This window comes from Oenanthe melanoleuca, chromosome 4 (assembly GCF_029582105.1).
Source record: "Oenanthe melanoleuca isolate GR-GAL-2019-014 chromosome 4, OMel1.0, whole genome shotgun sequence".
NCBI classification, from domain to species: domain Eukaryota; kingdom Metazoa; phylum Chordata; class Aves; order Passeriformes; family Muscicapidae; genus Oenanthe; species Oenanthe melanoleuca.
Genome location: NC_079337.1, coordinates 42,568,123 through 42,588,313, shown reverse-complemented (window position 1 = coordinate 42,588,313; position 20,191 = coordinate 42,568,123). Strand labels below are relative to the sequence as shown.

At 33.5% G+C, this 20,191-nt stretch overlaps 1 protein-coding gene across 2 annotated transcripts in view; it reads right to left on the bottom strand.

The window, feature by feature from the left end:
* Positions 1-20,191, bottom strand: part of SGCZ (sarcoglycan zeta) — a 177,369-nt gene that overhangs the window by 33,614 nt on the left and 123,564 nt on the right. For both annotated transcript variants that reach the window (XR_008840326.1, XM_056489730.1), the window contains exon 4: positions 13,442-13,564. Coding sequence is in view for 1 of the 2 variants with exons in the window: in XM_056489730.1 (XP_056345705.1) it covers positions 13,442-13,564 (123 nt within the window). In the remaining variant the exon portion in view is untranslated. The remainder of the gene's footprint in view (positions 1-13,441; positions 13,565-20,191) is intronic.

Below are 20,191 nucleotides of genomic sequence, written 5' to 3'. Positions count from 1 at the left end.
GAATAGACCTAAAGCTTATATTGAGATTTCACTGTAAATAATTTCTAATACCCTCCCCCTCAAAATTCATCATCTTTTCATATGAATCATAATCTGGAATTGTACTTTTCTTAAAATTGTGTAAATGATTTTGGGTCCATCATAGTCCATCAGACACAAAAAAGTGTCCCTGTCTACATTCAAAAGACAGCATTTTAATGGGATTATTTTCATATTTAATAAGTAAAAAAGATCACATTTTCACTTTGTTGTAGTAGATAATCTTAGATTTTGGAACTCAGACTTATGCTCTAATGAATAGTTAATGAGTTTCAAAGTAGAATTGTTGTTTCCCTGATGAAAAACAAATGAATCCATGAATAAGAAGACTATCAAACAGCAGTCAATAGCTTCATAACCAGGGGACTCCCCTGGAATGTAAAGGAATGCTACATAAACCTGGCTGTCCCAAGTACAGAATGGGAAAATGAGAAAATATTTTCTCACACAGTTTCAAGAACAAATAGCAATGATTTCCAATTTTAAAGCTTTCTGGAAAATACATCTGCACAGCCACAAAACCTAGCCAGGAATGTCTATCCAATTTCATAGAATCACACAATCATTAAGGTTGGAAAAGACCTCCAAGATAATCAAGCTCAGCCCTTCAAAAAGCTCTAAAATAAAATAATTTATGATTAGCTTTTGATAAAAGTAAAGGGCATTTTTCCTTCAGTGGTGACATTTCATAAATAAATAGTTTGATTTTGAAACGTTAAAAGATCAGAGGAATTTATCAGGAATTTGTCCATTAAGTTGAGCCATCACACTAGTTGTCTAAATTAGGAACACAGATTACTTATACTTTATCTGTAGCCAAAATGGAGAAATTGGCATCTTTAGAACTTCTTCATAGGGTACCATATTTACCTTTTAAAGGCAAATTCTCTGTGCCACATGGAAATGTGCATTTATTTCTGTTCTCTTTGACATTACTGTAACATACTGAAGAATTGTTATGAGTATGTGATAATTACTGCTGCATTCATACATTTTAGTAAATTGTTTTATTTATGCTAAGGAGGTCACAAAGAAGCAGGACAATTATCCAGATTTTTTAAACAGCTGTACTATAGTATCTTTTACTGTATTGGAATTAGCATGCCATTGATAAATTATAATCAGATATATATATATATATCTGATATATATTTAGATTAGTGCATTTGTGTACCCTGTAAAAGCTCATCATATGCAAATAAATAGTATCTATTTAGAAAGTTTTCAAATGCTTCCAAATACTTCTAAATAAATGCAAAATTTAAAATCTGTGACGAATCCTCTCATGCATTTTTACAATGCAAAACCAGGAATATTTGGATGTAATACATTTTTGTGCCTATTAGACCAAAATTTAACAAAAATACTAGTAACTCAAATTATTGAAAGTCTTAATTTTTCAGATACAAGAAATAAAATGAAGCTATAACATTAATTCCTTACAAGGTTGTTAAAAGGTTTCTATTTGATATTAGCAGTAGTGATTATAACCTGTTATGAGTTCCTATTCTGCTCTTTATTAATGCTCTGGTTTTCTTAAAAGTAAATTACATGGATGAATACAGCACATTTAAACCTGGAATTAGGTAACTCTTTATTACAGCTTTAAATGGAAATTCTGAGCTGTGAGTAGAAGTGTGAATGTGGAACAGTAATTTTGTTAGTTAATATTCTCACCTTCAAGTCTGCATAGCCATGAAGCTGTGCAGTTAATTTAGCAACAAAATGGAAGCAGGTGTATTTCAAATCAGTTAACTGCAGTGACTGTAAACCACCAATGGCTGTATTAACAAACACGTGCCTATTTTAAGGGTTACTAATCTTTTCTTCAGTACAGCCTTTTCTGCAGGAAAGGACAAGATACTGAAGCATAGTGAAACGTGGGAAAGTTGGCTGAAAGCTTGGCATCTTTTGCCAAAGACTCAGATGTTTTTCAGGCAAGGAGCACAAGAGACGTGCCACATACCTTGCAGATGCTGTAGGAAGAGGGTTTATGGCAGTAATTTACTGCTAGATCTACTACTCCATTTTCAAGATAGGACTGAGCTGGTCACAGAGTAGCTTATCATTTCCAGTCTCAATAGTTCCTTCTACATCACCAAGGAGCAGTATCCAGGACTCAGAGTATGACCACAATTCAGATTACTTGGCAAATCTTACAACAGTCCAGCTCTGCTCTAAGCCTTGTGGCAAAACCTTTGTCTAGTCTTTGCTCTTTTACTGTTTGTGAGTCAGGAGAGACTCAAAAATCACACTCTCATCACTGCTGCAATACAACTATCATAAATTCACCTTTCACATACCTATCATAAATTCAGACTTTTAAGATTTAAACATTTTCCTTTGCCTTGCTACATACCAAGGCATGTCTAGCTAAAACTAGCAAAGCAGGCTTTACTGCTGCATGAAAATTTGGTATGGTCAGCTGCCAGAGAAACCTATTATTCACATCTTCTTTAATTACATTATGTTCAGGCATTTTCAGAATAGAAAACTGAGTCCTGGGCACCAGGACAGTCATCATGAAATTAGTGATTTTTATTTATCATTTTTAAGTTAAAAACACAGAAAAAATACATTTCTTTTGTCCAACTATCAACAAAAGCCCTTTCTAGTTTCAGAGACAGGCAATAAGAGGCAATAAGAAAATATCTTTTATTTTGTGTTTTCTTCAGATCAACTGTAAGAAGTATTTCTCTATTATCCACTTAATAAACTGTCATGATGCTCACCACTGCAGCTTTCAGCTTACACTGAAGAGAATGTGACTGGGAAAACCTCTATTCTTTTATTCTTAGACCTTCCAAAGGAATATACTTCTTTTAGATTTAATCTTCCTTGTCCTTTAGTCTCCCTCTGGCCTCTAGACATCACTGTAAGCGATATATTCTGGTTTTTTTCAGCAGGATACTCCCTGTGTTCCTTTTCTTGTTTTACAATAAAATTTCCTTTAGTATCTATATAATTTTTTGCATTATTTTTTTTTGTCTAAACGAAATTGTTCTGAGTCACTGTTAGATTTGCTGTCAAGAAGGAAAAAAAAAAATGTTTTCATTAAAACTTCAAATTCAGAAATTCTAATTGTCTTTTCCTTTCTTTGTAAATCTAAATATAAACCAGGCAGGAAAGGCCAAGAATGACAGTGACAAGAAAAAAAATTGAACTATAAAAAGCCTGAAACCAGTTCTGACAGCTAAAACATGAAACAAACTTGTTGATAGATACTCTTTCTGCACAGTGTGCTTTATCTATTGCATTTTCTCTGCTCTACACTGAGAGTGTAACAACAGATCTAAAAAGTAGTCCATCATTTGGTACTGCTGCTAGGATAAAAAAACAAATTAATACAATTGGCTTGCTTGATATGAAAATAAATACTTTTCAAAAAGCTACCTCTGTTTGATATTTGATGAGGAAAGACTTTCGGATGCATCTACCAGTCACACCTCATTTCAACCATAAGCTGGGACAGGAATTTTTCAAGTGAACCTAGTATTTGGCTACTTCCAGTATCTTTGTTGAGCTTGGAACAATCTAGGGTCGTGGCATGATATCCAAATACTTTTAAAATTTTCCATGCTGCTGGTTTCTAGACCTCTGACCAACACAACACACTTTGCAGACAGTGATGTAGATAAAGGACAGGAAAATGCCCTATTATGCTTTTAGTGTAACCTGTAGTACTTACTGTCATTTTGATCACCCTTTATGAATCAAATTGGTTTAGAATGATGATACTTAAGGGAAATGGGCTAAATGACATTTTGACATTTGTGAAGTGATAAGGCTGCCTGCAAGGACTGGAAGGTTTTTGTGCATGATTATGCATGTGTGTCTGAGTACATGTGTGCTCAGATCTACTCTCTAGCAATGCTTGAATACTCACAAAAGAAAGTTCAAATGTTTTACAAACCTTTTAGCTTCAATGAAAACCAAGATATGTGCTAGAGAACAGTTATCATAAAACAGAATTCTAATGCTTTCTAAGGAGGAAGAGGTAAAGAATCATATCCCACTATACCCAGTACTGATATTAGTGTTGTCATGATCAGTGCAAGTGTTCTTCATATATTAAACCAGTAAAATTTATGCTATTTGTATTCAGTTCAGTTTAGCAATGAATGTAGTGTGTAACATCAGGAATCATGGACATGTAGGTTTTAGTGTGGGCTACCAGCTACAGTACAAATGAGTTTCTGAAGAGAGGACCCTTCCTCTGATTGCTTTACCTTGCTAAGCTCATTCATTCTATCCCTTCTTGTAGCAAAGTGTGCTTATTTATGCAGCTTCCTTATCTTTCCCTCACTGTACCAAATTTTAGTCTAAAATGAAGTTGACAATACACCCCAAAAGCAATTACCCTAGGTGCAAATCATGTACTGATCTCCAATTTTTGGTTGTGCTGCCCACATTTCATTTCTAACCAATGTGTTATAGCTTAAAAAAACCCTTAAAGATTATAAATAAAACTACAATGGAAAGGATTGTATCTAATATGTTAGTAAGAACTAAGATTAGAAAGAAAAAATGTATTGAATTTATATTAGCTGACTTGTGACTAGACATAAAAAGGAAATATCTGAACTCTTCTAAGGCTCATTCCTCTCTGTGATCATTAAGTTCAAAACCAAATCAAGACCAACAAGTTTCCCTTCAATAGATGATACAATTAGCTTTCAAATAAAAATGAAGGAAATTCTACATTCTCTACAGTCAAATTATTTCCCTCTTCCTCTATTGCTTCACTTAAAAGATCAGTATTTTTTTGTAGATTAGTTGGTGTGAGGTGTTTTGAGGGGCTTTTGGTTGTTTTTAATTGGCTGGGGGTGGGTATTTTGTTTGTTTAGTGTGGGTGCTATTTTTGGCTTTCAGTTTTTAAATGACAGATAGCATCCCTTTTTTTTCAACAGGTTGTTTCTCAGGGCCTCAAGACTGATACGAAATTCTCTTTGAGATTTTTTTCTTCAAGCTATGCAGCACCAATTTCTTCTCTCTTCCTCAGAAATAATTCTTCTGGACAACTAATCAGCCTCATGGATGTAGATTCTATCCAGTTGTTTACTGAACAATGGTACATCAAACAGGATTAAGCTCTTTGAAGATGACCTTGCTAGTGTGGAATAGGTGAGAAAATGTGCAGAGCCTACTCCCATTTACACATTCCAGCTTCATATTTGATTTTCTTGTTTCACATGACTCTCTTGACCTTTGATCAAAATGCTTTCTAACTCGTTTTCTGGGGATACCTTTAAGTTTTACTTTTAATTTCTTTGAGATTTGAAAATTGACCCCTAGAAGTCAATTTGATTTAGTTTTGCTGTTGTCTTTCCCTATAGCTTTGGAGCATGGAATGTTTTCATTTGAAATAATTTTAAGATTTCTTTTCACCTTCACATTCTAAGTTCTTCCCCACTGATCAGCAACATTTCTCACATTACTTTTTCAGCACTGTGTCATCCTTACAATCTCTTTGTCTTTTGTACAATCATCTTAATATTTTCTCTTTTATTTTTTTCCCTAATAGATGTCTGTCTCTGTAGTCAAAAGTCTTTTGAACTTGAAAGGAACAAGATGCCCCCAAATGCTCCAAAATGTTGTCACTGGGCCCTATGCATTAGATGATTCCTTTTCTTTATCAAAAGCCTAATCTGTTTCATTTTTTTGGTTTGGTGGTGAACATTGCCACAAATGTTGTTTGCCCTTTCTTCAATACCCATGAAATACAAATAATAATTTATTTTGAATCTCAGAGCAGTTATATAGCTTTCAGATGTATCCATTTCTGCCTGGATTTTGAGGTTTTTTTCTTCATTCTATTTTTGTGAGATAATTTTTACCACAGATAATTTCATGTCTTTCATAGAATATGTTTTGATTTTTACCACTCTTATGGAATTTACATTATGTATTCTGAATTTTTAAGCATTTCTATCTATACTTCTTAAACTTCATAACACATACATACTTACATACTTTCTGAACCTTGAGCAAAGCCACATTGTTATACACAATTCAAATACAAAATTCTATATATACTGATGATATTTTTCTACAGCCAGAATGATGGCTTATTATGTTTGTAGCTTGGTGTGCTGAATTTAATGCTGTCAGACACTGTGAAATTTAAACTCATCATTAGCCACAATGAGGATAGGAATTTAAATTCACTATGTAGGCTGAAAGCTGCAGGCCATATTTTTTGGTTGAAATATTTTTTTTTTCTGGAGTTGCTTCCTGTGTGCGAAATTATTCCTAACTTATAGAAATCTGCTATGAATAAGATTTGAAATGTATTGCAGAGCAGACATTATTGGAATCTATATTTTTCACAGCTTTGCCTGCACACCTGTTTTATGAACAGGTGTAGGGAAAACAGTGAAGTCCAAGATGTTAACTACCAAGATGATAACTTTTCCTCTGACTAAGGTTTTGTATCAAACTGTGACTGCCATGGACTCAAACAGCACCTTCATGAGAGGCCTTCTGCTGCTTTCCACCTAAATTTAGAGTCAGCTCATGCAGGTTTGTAAAGTATGATGTATGTCATAACAAATGCCTGTGTAATCTCACCATGCAGTTTGTGTTACTAAATACATTAGCTTGTGCATAAAGTTGGGATAAAAGTTTGCTTAAGGTTGGATAAAAAAATAAAAAAGCCACTTTTTATGGGTTTCTAATATAATTCAGAGAACATGAAGTGCAGCTCTGACATGTCTTAGAGTAAGAGGTACATCAGTATTATTTGTAGGGAAAAGTCAGATGCCTACAGTATCTCCCAAAAATGTAGCAGTATTTCTCCTATTCTGAAAGCTTTACAAATTGAAACCCAAATTATTTCATCTTCTAGTGCCCAATGAGAATACTGCTCCAGGACAAAGAAAATATTTTTGGCCTGCAGTGTCACCATTATAGCATGAGTATTTGGAACCAAGTGCCCTTTTTTATTGAACTGAAATCCTGTAGTGTTCTGCAGCCTGACCCTTATCTCCAACAACAGATTTTGTTTCTTACAGACATAAATAAACCACAAGCAAGTTCTTTAAGGCAAAAAAGAATAAAGGAAAATAGGAATGTTGGAGCTGTTTTATGATTCACCTTTCCCTCCTGTGAATAGCTATATCTTAAAAATAGAAATGGGTCTGGCTGCTGCAATTTAAATGTGCATTTTCAAAACTACAGAGCCTGAGGGCATGTGAGTGTCAGGCTTAGCTCAGGTTTAACAGTTAGAATGTTGCTGCAAAATCTGAACCCAATTAATACCTGGTTCCTGCATTAAAACCTTGTGAATGTTTAGTGTGTATTTTCCAAAGAAGTTGTTTTGGTTTGATTTAAGAGTTATCTTACTAATAGTGGGGCAATTTTCCACTGAGCTTTGACCCTTCCCTAGCTCATGTGGTTTGCCTGGTGTCATGTAATTCAGATGCCTCAAACCAGAACTATTTTAAATTCATCTGTAGACTTTACACAGTCCTTCAACAGGAAGGGTAAAGAATGATCAGGAATATGATGCCAAAACACTGGCAGTTTTTCCTAAAAGTGTTAATTCTTACATTGGCCACGAATATCCAGCAGCTTAATCTTGGTGTTCAAGGCTTAACCTGAAATCAGATTCACTTGGTAAGTTTGAACCAGCCTCTGGATTGATGCTGCTCTGTACCAGAACAGGGAAAATCATCTCCACTGACCTTGAGAAACTGCTGGCTGCATTCTGCAAGGGAACAGCTCAGACAAGAACAGAATCAGCTTTTAAAAAATAAACCCTATTTAATAGATTTAAATAGATTACAGCCCAGAAGGAGAGGAAAGCATTAAAATCAGTCTTCCCTTGTAACTAATGCTAACATGGAAAAAAGGGGAGAAAAAAGTAGATTATTTAAGGAAAGTTATTCAGCAAGTATGGATCATAAGGTTGACTCTCTAGGTAGGAGATGATTTTCTTCTATCTCTATTTTGAAGGGGTGTTATATAGCTGTTTGGGATTTTCTTTTTTCCTTTTCTTTTCCTTTCTTCTGCCTGACTATATGCTGGCTTCTTCTATGTCTCAGTCTACAGAACAGCCCAGATTAATGTTTTTCACTGAAATGGCTGTAGAAGAATTGAACACATTTTCCTGCTCCTACAGAACTGTTTGCACATTTGTCTGCTTTTTGCTTATTCCCTTTTCAGAAAAAATTCTTTTACCAAGACTTATTTCTTTACATAGGTTTCTGAGACCAATTCTTCTTTTCCTTCCACAAATTTTTAAATAAAAATCTTTCTTTTGCCAATAAATTGTTATTATCCTTAGGTTAATGTATTCATCCAGCAATCTACACAGTCACCTGCAGGCTGGTGTAAGTACACACCGCTTGGAATCTGAGCTGGTTGGATGCATTCTACCCTAAAATAGAAGATATATTTAGGCAATGTCCTGGATAAGAAATTTATTTATTTATTTAGTCGGTTAGTTCTTTACTTATTCTCACCATTTGTAGCCCATAAAGCTTTAAGTTCATAGAGAGGTTGAAGTCAGATATATATATATATATATATATATATATATATATATATCTTTGTGATTGTAATCAGCTCTGTAGCTGTACCTCCAGAGTCATGCCTTGACAGGTTGTTTTGTCAAAGTGATTAGACTACCACAATAATATCTTTCAGTCAGAGCTCTCTTAAAGGCAAGAATAGACATTAAGTGTTTTCTTGAGACCTAAATAAGCTTATCAGAAACCTTATTCATCACTGGAGTACATATTAATGCACTCATTACTCAGGAAACACAGAAATCCTGTTTGTGTGATGCATTTTTGTTACTGACAGATGATGATAAAAGAATTCGGGTTCATTCAGTGTTCAGGATACCAAGAATTTGTCATATCTGCTTAAAGGCTTAAATTTCAGTGCAACATCAAATACAGTAGTTTTACTGTGGTCAGATAATTTGGTTCCACAAGACACCTTGAAAATTATTAAGTGCTTCCCTTCAGCTTATGCCACTTCACTCTCCAAACTCCGTCTGTCCTGAAGGACAATCCACCCACTGAACATGACAAATACAAGATCTTCTTTTCCATTCATACTGAAATTCCTATTCAGTCTCTCAATGCACTAGATATAAGCCTACTGTAATAATCACGTACATCAAATAATAAGCTTTTTTCTACATTTCAGTACTTCTTATAAATATTTTATTTCTACTTCTCCAACCTAATTTGCAATTCACATATATTTCCTCATAATTCTGTCATATTTCCTTTTTATAGCCATAAGCCATATTTCTATTTTATCATTTCCTTTTAACTACCCTGGAAGACCTTTCTATATTTCAATTACCTGCAGACTCCCAGTCCTGCAGCATAATCTTAAAATCAAAACTGAAGTATTGATGCACTCCTCTGCATATTAATTCTGATTATTATTAGAATATTATCAGAATATAAGTATGCTGGAACCTTCTGAAGCTTCCTTGAAACATCAAGGCTCTCATCTTTCATCTAGTGAAGTCAATGACTGATCAAAAGCCTGACTGAACCCACTGTAAGCATATACTTCAGTGTAATGAAAAAGATACTTGCAGCCCTTCACATTTTTTCCTGACACTGTTTTGGTGTCAAAGTAGTTTTGACCTATATAAATCCTGCTAATAATCTGAGAAAGGTACCAAAATATGTACTCTATTGTCCTTTTCTGACTTTCATTCTTCTACATGATTCTGCTATTTGACAAAGAAGGGTCTTAGGAAGTCACAATGGCCACCAAATTTTTTTTATGCCTCTTTGTTTCCCCTAGTACTGCTTGCAACAATGTCCTAACCCTTGTATAACTGCAATTCCCCCAGTGACAACTATTTTTATGTTTGAAATATGGGGAAAAAGTGATCTTCAACCAATTATATCCAGTCATACAATACAGATGTGTGACTTCATGTATCTGAAAAATTTGTGTTTCCAAAAATTATGAAGCAGTTGAACTCTACAGAACTAAAATCTTGGTAAAACTATGACTGACAAGTTTTTAAGTAGCTCCTTATTTCTTTTTAGAGAAAAAGGTATTACTGTTGACATGTTAATTATCATAATAAAAAAATTCAGTTCTATCTAGAAAGGAATTTGGGTGCTGTGCTAAAACAGACTACATCACCCAGATATGCAGCAGTGAGAAAGAAAATAATCCAGCAATTAAGAAAGTAATAGAAAACAAGATTATTTAGATTTCCTTAAAGGTAAGTGATATTTTCCAAACAATTTAGACTGGGTTATTAACAAAAAAATATATAGCTGATTTTCTACATCTAGAAAACATAATTGGATTTGACTGCAGTACAGTAATGGCTTCTGATTGACAACCTGCCTCATTTAATTTGCAAATCTAGTTTTGCATTGCCTTTTTAAAGCATGATTAATAAACATAAAAAGCCACACATGCAAGTATAACTTATTTAGAAGCTATGTAAACCTGCAAAAAAAAAAAATTATAGTATAGTTTTTATGGGTCTTAGAAGAAGGGTCAGAGATAAAAATCACATTTAGATAAAGAATGTTACAGGAAAGTGCAGGAATTTTATGGATCAAAGGAACATGTAGGAAACAAAATTAAAGTAAAATTACTGTCTTGTCTTCTTTGAAATCATAGAGAGAGAAATACCCTTTTGAAAAAGAAAGTGGTTGTAAAATTTGGATAGAAAAGTATAATGGGAAAGAGAATTTCTGATAATGTGGATTTAGCCTTAAGCAAGAAAGCCACCTCACAAGACCAAGGAGAAAAAACCTCATTTACATTGTCAAAAAAAATAGGTGCAGTTTGAATAAAACAAGGTGAGTTCCAGGTTCCTTCATCCTTCTTATACAGCTCCTGACTATGAGTTTGCTTTAAGAAAAAAAAAAAAAAGAAAAAAAAAACCCAAACTATACCAACAGAGCCATCCAGTGAAGGTTTTTATGCAACTTTATTTTACAGCATTGTCTCAGAAAAATGGACGCTGACCTAAGGGATTCTTCATCTTTTTCAAAAGTGCTCTGGCAGGATAAAGCTGCCTCATGATGTGTGTTTGTACTCTCATGAACAAGGTACAGTGCAGTTCTGCTACAAGAGTATCTTACAGAGATCATATTCCAGTCAAAGGAAAAAATAAAATAAAAGGGTGGACAATTTTGAATTAAGATTTAAATAAGAGCAGTAAAAATCAAACAGATGCTCTTTTTGTGTAGCTGCTGAGAGACAGAAGACTCTGTGATGTTATGGATGCTGTCCATTGGAACAGAAGGGTGATTATAAAACATGGAGAAAGGTTTAACCATGTGCAGAAAGGAACCTGTGAGCCACCAGAAAATGTGTTTCCTGTTATTTCTTGTTTCCCCAGTTCTTTAACAGTATGCTCACTTCATCAAGCCTTCCTCTTTCCTCCCTCCACAGCTCTATGAAACGTTTTAAACGTGGTGTCAGGAGGCATCTCTGTGCAAAAGGACAATACACAGCTGCAATTCCAGCAGCTCTCTCCAAAAAAATTTGAATCCCTTTTTCTTTCCTTGAGTAATAAAGCAGAAAAGAGCTAATGCAGTTAAAAGAAAAAGCAAAATTAACAATGTAAGGAAGAATAAGAAATTTAAACTAAACCACACAATTGCCTAATTTTAAAGTGAGAGACTCTTAATATACAAATATATAACTGCAATATCTCTAAACCAAAAAGTACTACTTCTGATTCTATATTTTTCTTATCTGGGAAATAAATTGATATCTGGATTACTACTCTGTTTCTACTATACCTTTCTTCTTGGAATAGGCTGCCTATATAAAAATTTACAAATAAAAATGTTACAAAAAGTAATCAGCGAGAAGCTGTCAACTTAATCTTTCAAGTTTTCATTAATCAAGAACTTCTTAGACTGACTTATGATAGATTGCTTTTAAAAGCCAAGCATTAAAAACATCTTCTGAATGGGGGAAAAATAATATACAAAAAATCCCACATTGCTGTGGTACTTTACAAATGCCCATGGGCATACTTTGAAAATTAATTACCAAAATAAATTATTTATTGGACATATTTCCAGTGAAGTGCATCCAAAGAGACAATATTGATTGCTACAGAAGAAAAGAAAATAATTTCATTGTAGTACCACCCTTAAATAAATACATGCGAGAGCTTTATCTCCAAATAAGCACATCTCATTTTCCCTTTTTTACGTTCAACTTCTGTTTTATTTCTTCTTCCATAATTCCTTTCCTTTATCCACCCCAAGGCACCATGGAAATAAAAAACAGAAGCTTGAGAAAAATAAACTAAAGAAAAAAGTTCTGGTTGATGTTTGACATTATGATTTCCTGCCAGGTTTCATCAGTCATATCATGCCATGTGGAGTAATACAGTCTGATTGATGCTGCTCACAGGGACTCATCACCTCTCAAGTGTTTGCTGAAGAATTTAAAGGTATCACACAATCTTTGGATAAAATTAATTCTTATGGCGCCAAATGTTTGATTAAAAAATAATGCTCTAGACATCTAAAATTTATGAATGCATTTCTCAGTGGCAGGAATATAATTCATAGCACCATTTGTAAGATGTTTTATTATTTAACTTATGATAGATGCTTTGAATTCTCCTGTGTCAATTGTGCATTAAATGAGTTTTCTTGGTCTGTAGTGCTATGACCAAGTTTTGGCCTTAGCAGGATTCAGCATGATTCTCTTTTTCCATGTTATTCATGATGGAGCCCTGTTTTCCTGCAGGTTGCTGAACACCCCACTGCCCATGGAAAGCAGTGAATTAGTTCCTTGTTTTGCTTTGCTTGTGTGTGTGATTTTGCTTTACCTAATGAACTGTCTTTATCTCCACCCATGAGTTTATTTTCTATTTTCACCCTTCCAATGCTCTCCCCCATCTACACTGGTGGAGGAGTGGTTGTGTAAGATTCAGTTGCTGGCTGTGGTGAAACCATTACAGCAACCTTTATTTAATTATAAACTAATATAGCCAAATCAAGGCAAGGTTTTTCAGCTGTGCCTCATGAAATCTTAATTCATATATAAGTTAGACTTGATATTTTGTATACAGAAAAAACAAAGGTCCCCATATAGAATATTTTTTATCATTTCCAAGGAGCATTACCTAAACAAATGGCAAACACATCAAAAAACAATGCTTAGTGGTAACATAGAAAAGCCAAAACACAGTGGTAAGTGTGATTTGTACCACAGCTGGTCCTGCAGAGTTTAAATTCAAATCTACCTTCAGAAGAATTGATATTTAGATAATGCAGTATCTTCTGGCTGGTTAAACAATCACTGAGAATGAGAAGACATTCTCTTCTCCAGTGGATTACAATTTTGTAGAAGATTGATAGCTTAATTACTACTAGAGGTATTAAAAATATATGTTTACATCCATTTAGAGTCTTAAATATTAGCATACCTGTTACTTTCAGTCTGTCTGCTCCAATGACAATCTCATCTTCATCTGCAGAAAACAATACTTTGCCACCATCACTTGCTCTCACTTCAAATCTCTTACACTGAGCTTCCACAGCATCAGCTCCTGAAATCGAGGAAGTGAACATCACATCTAAGGTATTTTGTAAGAAGTAATCATTGGTATAAAAGGAATATCCAAAACATATCGAATATATGACACTTTACTAAGATGTTTGGCTTTCTGTAAGCCTGAAAGATTATTTGCATTATAAACACAGGTAAAATAGTTTACAGAAATAGCTGAAAACCATCTATTTCATCATTTTGTGGAAACCTGACACTAAAATTTAGAATGCACTTAAATACTGAGATCTTGAAATGCCAATTCAGACAAAGCTTTCTGGGGTTTGTTCAGTTTAAATTGCAGTTTCTTGTCAATGAAAAAATAAAGATAACACATGACCCTATTCCATCAAGACATACAAACCAACACAGCAGAAAAGGGTACTTTTCACTCAGTTCTACCTGTAAACTTAGACAACAGAATAAGCAAAAAACCACAACAAAACAGCAAAACAAACAAAAAACCCATGAACTAAGATATCAAAACTTGTGTCATATTTTATGAAACAATACTCTCAAATGTCTCAAAACTCAAAAACCCTAAAATAATTCTGAAATTGGGACAGGATATATGGAATTGATCTAACTTCAATGAAGAAAGCTTGCAGGATATTGAGACTTTTAAATTTACTGTGCTTTTCAATTTACAGGTCTGATTCTTACTCTCCAGTGTTTTGTGTACTAAATTATTTCTGAAAATTTTATTTTATTAATAAATGAGAGCAAACATCACTTCTGAAAATGGTGTTGAAAAGTCAACTGCATATGGCACAACATGATATAAGGCAAGTTACATTATTTCAGGGAATAATCATTTGAAATTTTCTCTATGATCCCGAATTAGATTTGTAATGCTTTCCTGGAATAAATCTATATGTATAAAAATTATGTGGAGGGCATTTTGGACAAAGAAATTTATATTTATTATTTCAGTTTAATAATCTGGTTTAAAAGTTTGTCAAAAACTCCTGCCTCCTAATATGTAAATTTTTAGTTTAGTATGCAAATGCATAGTATCAAAATACACAATAATGAATATAAAAACTGTGATAATGAATTTGGTCAAGGAATTGCCTTAGTAGCTCATAATTTGCAGAATCAGCTACGTAATCAAAACAATTCCTCTTACTTTCAGATGAACTTATGTTTGTACTGTAAAAAATTCTGGCTATTTTTGATTCACAAAGAAAAAAGAAAATGAGAATGAATTATCAAAATAATTGTGATGATGCATGTTGTTGAATTTAGATATGTTTTTTCTGTCAATGTGTAAAATGGTATCTTAGTCGCCTTCCCCCCGCTGAAGTTTTTTTTAATATATGTTTATTTAGGTTGTTGGCTTGCTTTGAAAAAATACAAAATCTTTGTAAAAACAGATAGGGCAGATTTCATATTTCAGACGTAGATGTTTGAGGACCCCCTTGTCCTGCAACCATACTTATGGTTCAGGAAACCAAAGGATAATTACAAATAGCTTAATACTAAACAGTTTCATCTTTTTTTAAGAGCTGATGATAGCTGAGCCACCTAAAAGTGAGTGTCATTACAAGTACTGTGATGTTACTAATTTACACCCATCAAAGTTGTTAGCTCTGTAAGGAAAAGAAATTAACAGAAAACGTGTCAGAAATCAAGAAGAGAAAAGACCTGCCACATTCTTACTCATTATATATCAGAGTAAGTGACAGCCCACGTTTCAATAATGGCTCTTAAAAACTTTGGATGTATTTAGGATAATATAGGATTTAATGAAAAATGACTTAAATAACAATGACCTGGAACTTTGACTAAGAAATTCATATATTTCAGATGTTCAGATGGTTCAGAATCACATTGTATAAAAGTACACCTAGAATTCAGGTAGTCTGAAATATCATTACAGGAAGTAAATAAATTTTCATGTTAAATACATGGGCTTTTACTTCATGTTTCACTGAAGACTTAATAGTGTATTACTTGGTATTACTTACTTATTGCTGAAATGGTAGTTAGTGTGTTCAAGTCTCTTGAGAGATTACTAAAAAACATATTCATATTAAATGTCTATTGACATATAACCAGGTGTGAATGTTATAAAACTGGTTTTGAAAAGTTAAACTGCCTATGGAGTAATCAGTGCTATCAAAATGGAATTCTGTTTCACTGCATTTTCATTTCCCAGTTGAAATAGGAACAAGCAGTTGCATTTGCAATGTATTAGAGTATTATCTTCTTAGCAAATTGTTGTGTTCCAAAAACACTCTACAAACATGCACATCTCACAGAATGTCTGAATCTTTAATAGTACTACTAATAAAAACGATGCATCAAGTCTCAGAATATTATGCATGAACAAAGGAAATATTTTGAAATTCTAATCTCAAACTTGTAGAGCCGTCACTATTTTCAGCAAATCATATCTGCTTGAATAATGCATACTTCAGTCCAGAGAATCATGTATGAAGATGTATCTTCTAAATTCTGTTTGGAAAGGTAATTTCTATCAAACACATGGCCACCTGAAAAGCTGTTTGGCTTTGCTACTTCTTTCTGTGTTGCTATTCTACTTCATACTAGACATGGCATTGGCTCCACAACAGCTTTAATCAGGTTCAAGAGATGTCTATGACAAACTCTTTTCTCAAGTTCAGGAAAACTATTCACTTGTAAATTCAGTTGTATAATTCTCAATTAAATTATTACGTTTCTGTGAAACTTCCTTTAATTTAAAGTCTATAGATGAAAAATATATGTGTCATATTCATATGTACATGGCATGTAATGATGGTTTATAACAAACACCTGTTGCACAGCAGTTGTATAATTAAAACTATCATTAAACCAACTACATTTAAATGGGAAAAAGCCTCAAGTTGTTCATTTTAACTGTAGTGAAGATGCATTAAATGAAAATGTTGGGTGGCAACACAGTAAAAATACAGAAAATGATGGTTCTGTAATCCATATTAACAGTAATAGATCTTAAATTTCAAGATAAAAACAATCTGCTTTGAATTTGTAGAGAGTTTGACTTAATAATTAAGTAACACAACAATAACAAAATGAAGAATGCATTTTCTAACATTTTGCATTTAAAAGTCAATGATTACTTGCAGTACTTCATTATTATACAGAAATACTGATTAGAACCACTATTTGCTGTGATAATAAATAGCTACAAGAACTCTCCAGTCTTACAAGGTTTAGATATTATTACAAACACGCACATGTGTTTGTAACAAGACAACATCAATTGTGTCTGATTTATTGATCACCTTCCACGTCCACCGGGAAACAATAAATTCAGAAAAAAATTTAAAATCAACAACATTAGATTAAATATAGGGATTAGAATTCAAATGGAATTACCTCCAATTACCTTGTAAATAGGAAACATAATAAAGTTCAATATGCTTTCTTCTGGTCCTTCAATGAAAAATGGGCTATTTAAACATTTAATAAATGAAGAGCTTTATGCAGAGTCTTCATGACAAAAAAAGTTACTTTTATGAGAATGTGTTCATTTTTCTGAGATTGGAGATTAAAGACGTAAAACATTTTTAATTAAGATTCAACACTCATCTGGGTCTAAGATGAATTTTTGAGAAGTATACACCTAGATAATTTTTTCAAATATTCATAGTAAAGTTAGACATTATGGTATTTTGGCCAACAGAGATCCTAAAAATTTTTCATTGAATGCAAGAGCAATTGTGCAAATGTAGAGAGAGGCTGATCTTCAAAGTCTCCTGCTTTGAATAAGCTGGAAGCTGGAGCAAATGCTAGATAAGAAGAAACAAAGCACACATTTATTACCTTTTCTGAAAGTGAACAATAACAGCTGTAAACATAAATTATTAGCATAGTAATAAGCCACACATTATTATGAGAGGAAACTCATTAGAACCACCTGAATCAGGCAGGACAAGTCCTTCATCAGGACCTACAGACCCAGTAATACCCATGAATGATTAGTGATATTACATGTTTAGGACTCTGTCAGATGAAATCTGACAGAAAAGTTCTGCCCTCCAGGCAGATTTTTCTTCTAGGAACTTTGTAGAATCATGGAATCATTATGATTGTAAAAGATCTCTAAGATCATTGTGTCCAACATTAACTGGGCACTGTCAACTCCTCCATTGATACAGGAATATAAGTTTCACTGAAAAACACAGCTGAAATATTGTCTATCACCTCTGCAATAGATAGAACACTGTCTTCCTAGTGCTTCTTGGCAGTGGAACCCCAGCTACAAAAATAAAATGAGCAAGTAGCATGCAAGTTGCAGCATGCAACACTCTCCATCCTACTTCTGTATGAGGCCACAACTAACTCAAGAGCAATTCTGGGCTTTCCTGCCAGCTCTCTCTAACATATGGTAATTTCCATGACACTCAGAAATTATGTGGCTGAACTTTGGGTCTGATCAGGTACAGCTGTTCATAATTCCATCATCTGTGAATAACACACATGGGTGAATGAAAGTAAAATGTGATTCCTTGCTTCTTGAAGGTTGTTTTGGGCTTTAAGTAAACGCACTTATTTTGCTTCTGTAATGGTTAAAATTATGTGCATTATCTGTAATTTTAGCTACAATATCTTAATTGCTTATATGGGTCCTTAGATAAGAAATCCAAGCATGACACAGGAAGCTATGTCAGGCACCAAAATTTAGGTGTAGGACTTCACACTGTATGTTTAGCTCTACTTATAATCCCATTAAGTTTAATTTACTCAAAACATGATCTATATTCTTGAACTGAGGCTTGCAGCAAATACAATGACTTTTGTATCAGACTGTTTTTTCTCATAATACTATAGATCTGTTATAAGCATATAAAAAATATAATAAACATAAATGAATACCAAATTAATATGTAAAAATATAAATTTTAAATTAGATTGTTGCATAAATTATTTAAAATATAAAATAAATAGTTTTTTAAATTATAAAGAAATATGTATTATATATATGTTATTTTTTATCAATTACATTATCTTTCCCACACTTTTCTGTTGTTGTCCAGGAATCTTTCTTTGTGGTATCAATAAAGAGCCACAATATGTTAGCTTCTTTTTATAGCTGCATTTATCAACTTAGCTTTCATTGACAAGCTCAAAAGTCCAGCTTAAGCAACTGCATTATTTATAACTCTAACATATTTTGTGAACACAAAATGTGAATGGGAGTAGAAAGCTTATCAGTTTTTCTTACTCATGATGAATGCAACCTGACTATTACTAAATCCTAAGAGAATTTCCCAAGTTTTCAGTCTTATCTTTAGCCCTGTAATTTTTAGCTTTCTGTGATGTGATTCATTTTTACGAAATAAATAATTTACAAAGCCAAACATACACCTTTTGGAGGTGCTTACTGAGGCAGTCTGGGCACTACTTTCCATTTAAAATCAGTGGGAATATTTCCATTGTCTCTGTTAGCTGAGGTAGGCTGTAAGGTTATAATTATGCTGTTTGATCACTATGGTTTATGAAAATACTGAATTGTTTCTAAGTAGCTGCACATTCCACTGAAGAGAAAAGTGAGTTAAAAACAGGCAGAACAATTCATAGTGAGATATTTAACTACCTGCTGTACTTGATGAACACCACATTTAAATGAAATAGCAAGAGCACACAGAATAGTAAGGGGAATTGTGAAACGCCTTCATTACATAGATGAAACTCAAAGACAAAACAAGACTGTTGAATTTTTCCTTGGGAAATATAACATCCTGCAGATCATAAGGTCAATCACTCCTTGCTAAACCTGTTACTGTTTATCACTATATATTTCCTTTAGGTAACACTTCTAGTCAGCCTTCTCTGTTGAATGTTCTACCAATTTACCAGAAATTCTATTGAAAATTCACTGATATATAAATCTCTATATCTCTGCTCTATTCTTTTCTTAAGAACAAATCCAGTGTTTGACTTATTTGCATCTTTGGAGGCCTAATCTCTCATCTGCATGCTGTCTAAAATACCTGCTAGTAGTACAAGGACCTTTATGTATCTTGCTTTATCACTCTGAGGTAACTAGACTGAAAATTAAACTGCATGAAGTGAAATACAGCCATGTAATCCAATGGTTCCTTACATTTCCTCTTACTCATTTATCCAGTGACATTTTGAAAGTAACTGTTATGGATCTTACTTTGTGAAGATTTAAAAGAAAAGCATTTCAGTTTTGTCTTTCTGGTAATACCCTCTGTAAGTGTTAGGTAGATATTTTGAGACTTTATTCTACTCTGCAGGCATTTGGAACATTTTTTGGTGTTTAATTAACACAAATTAAAAGCTAGCAAATATTTCTTGCTCATATTCACAGAATCACAGAATCATTCAGGTTGGAAAGACCTCCAAAGTCATGGAATCCAACCTTTGACCAATCTCCATCTTGTCAATGTATTCTCTATGTCCCTTTGCTATTAACAGGTTGGCTTTGCATCTTCCTTCCCCTCTCCCCCCCACAAATTTATTAAAAAGATACAAATTGTTCTTCCAGATGCTTTTGGCAATTTCCCATAGACTTAAAATAAAATCTGTTGTGACTCAAAAATAGTGTATAATATTACTCACAATGTAGTGAATTAGACCATTGTAATTCCTCTGAATGCAAATCAAAGTTTTTTGAGATAAAGAACTG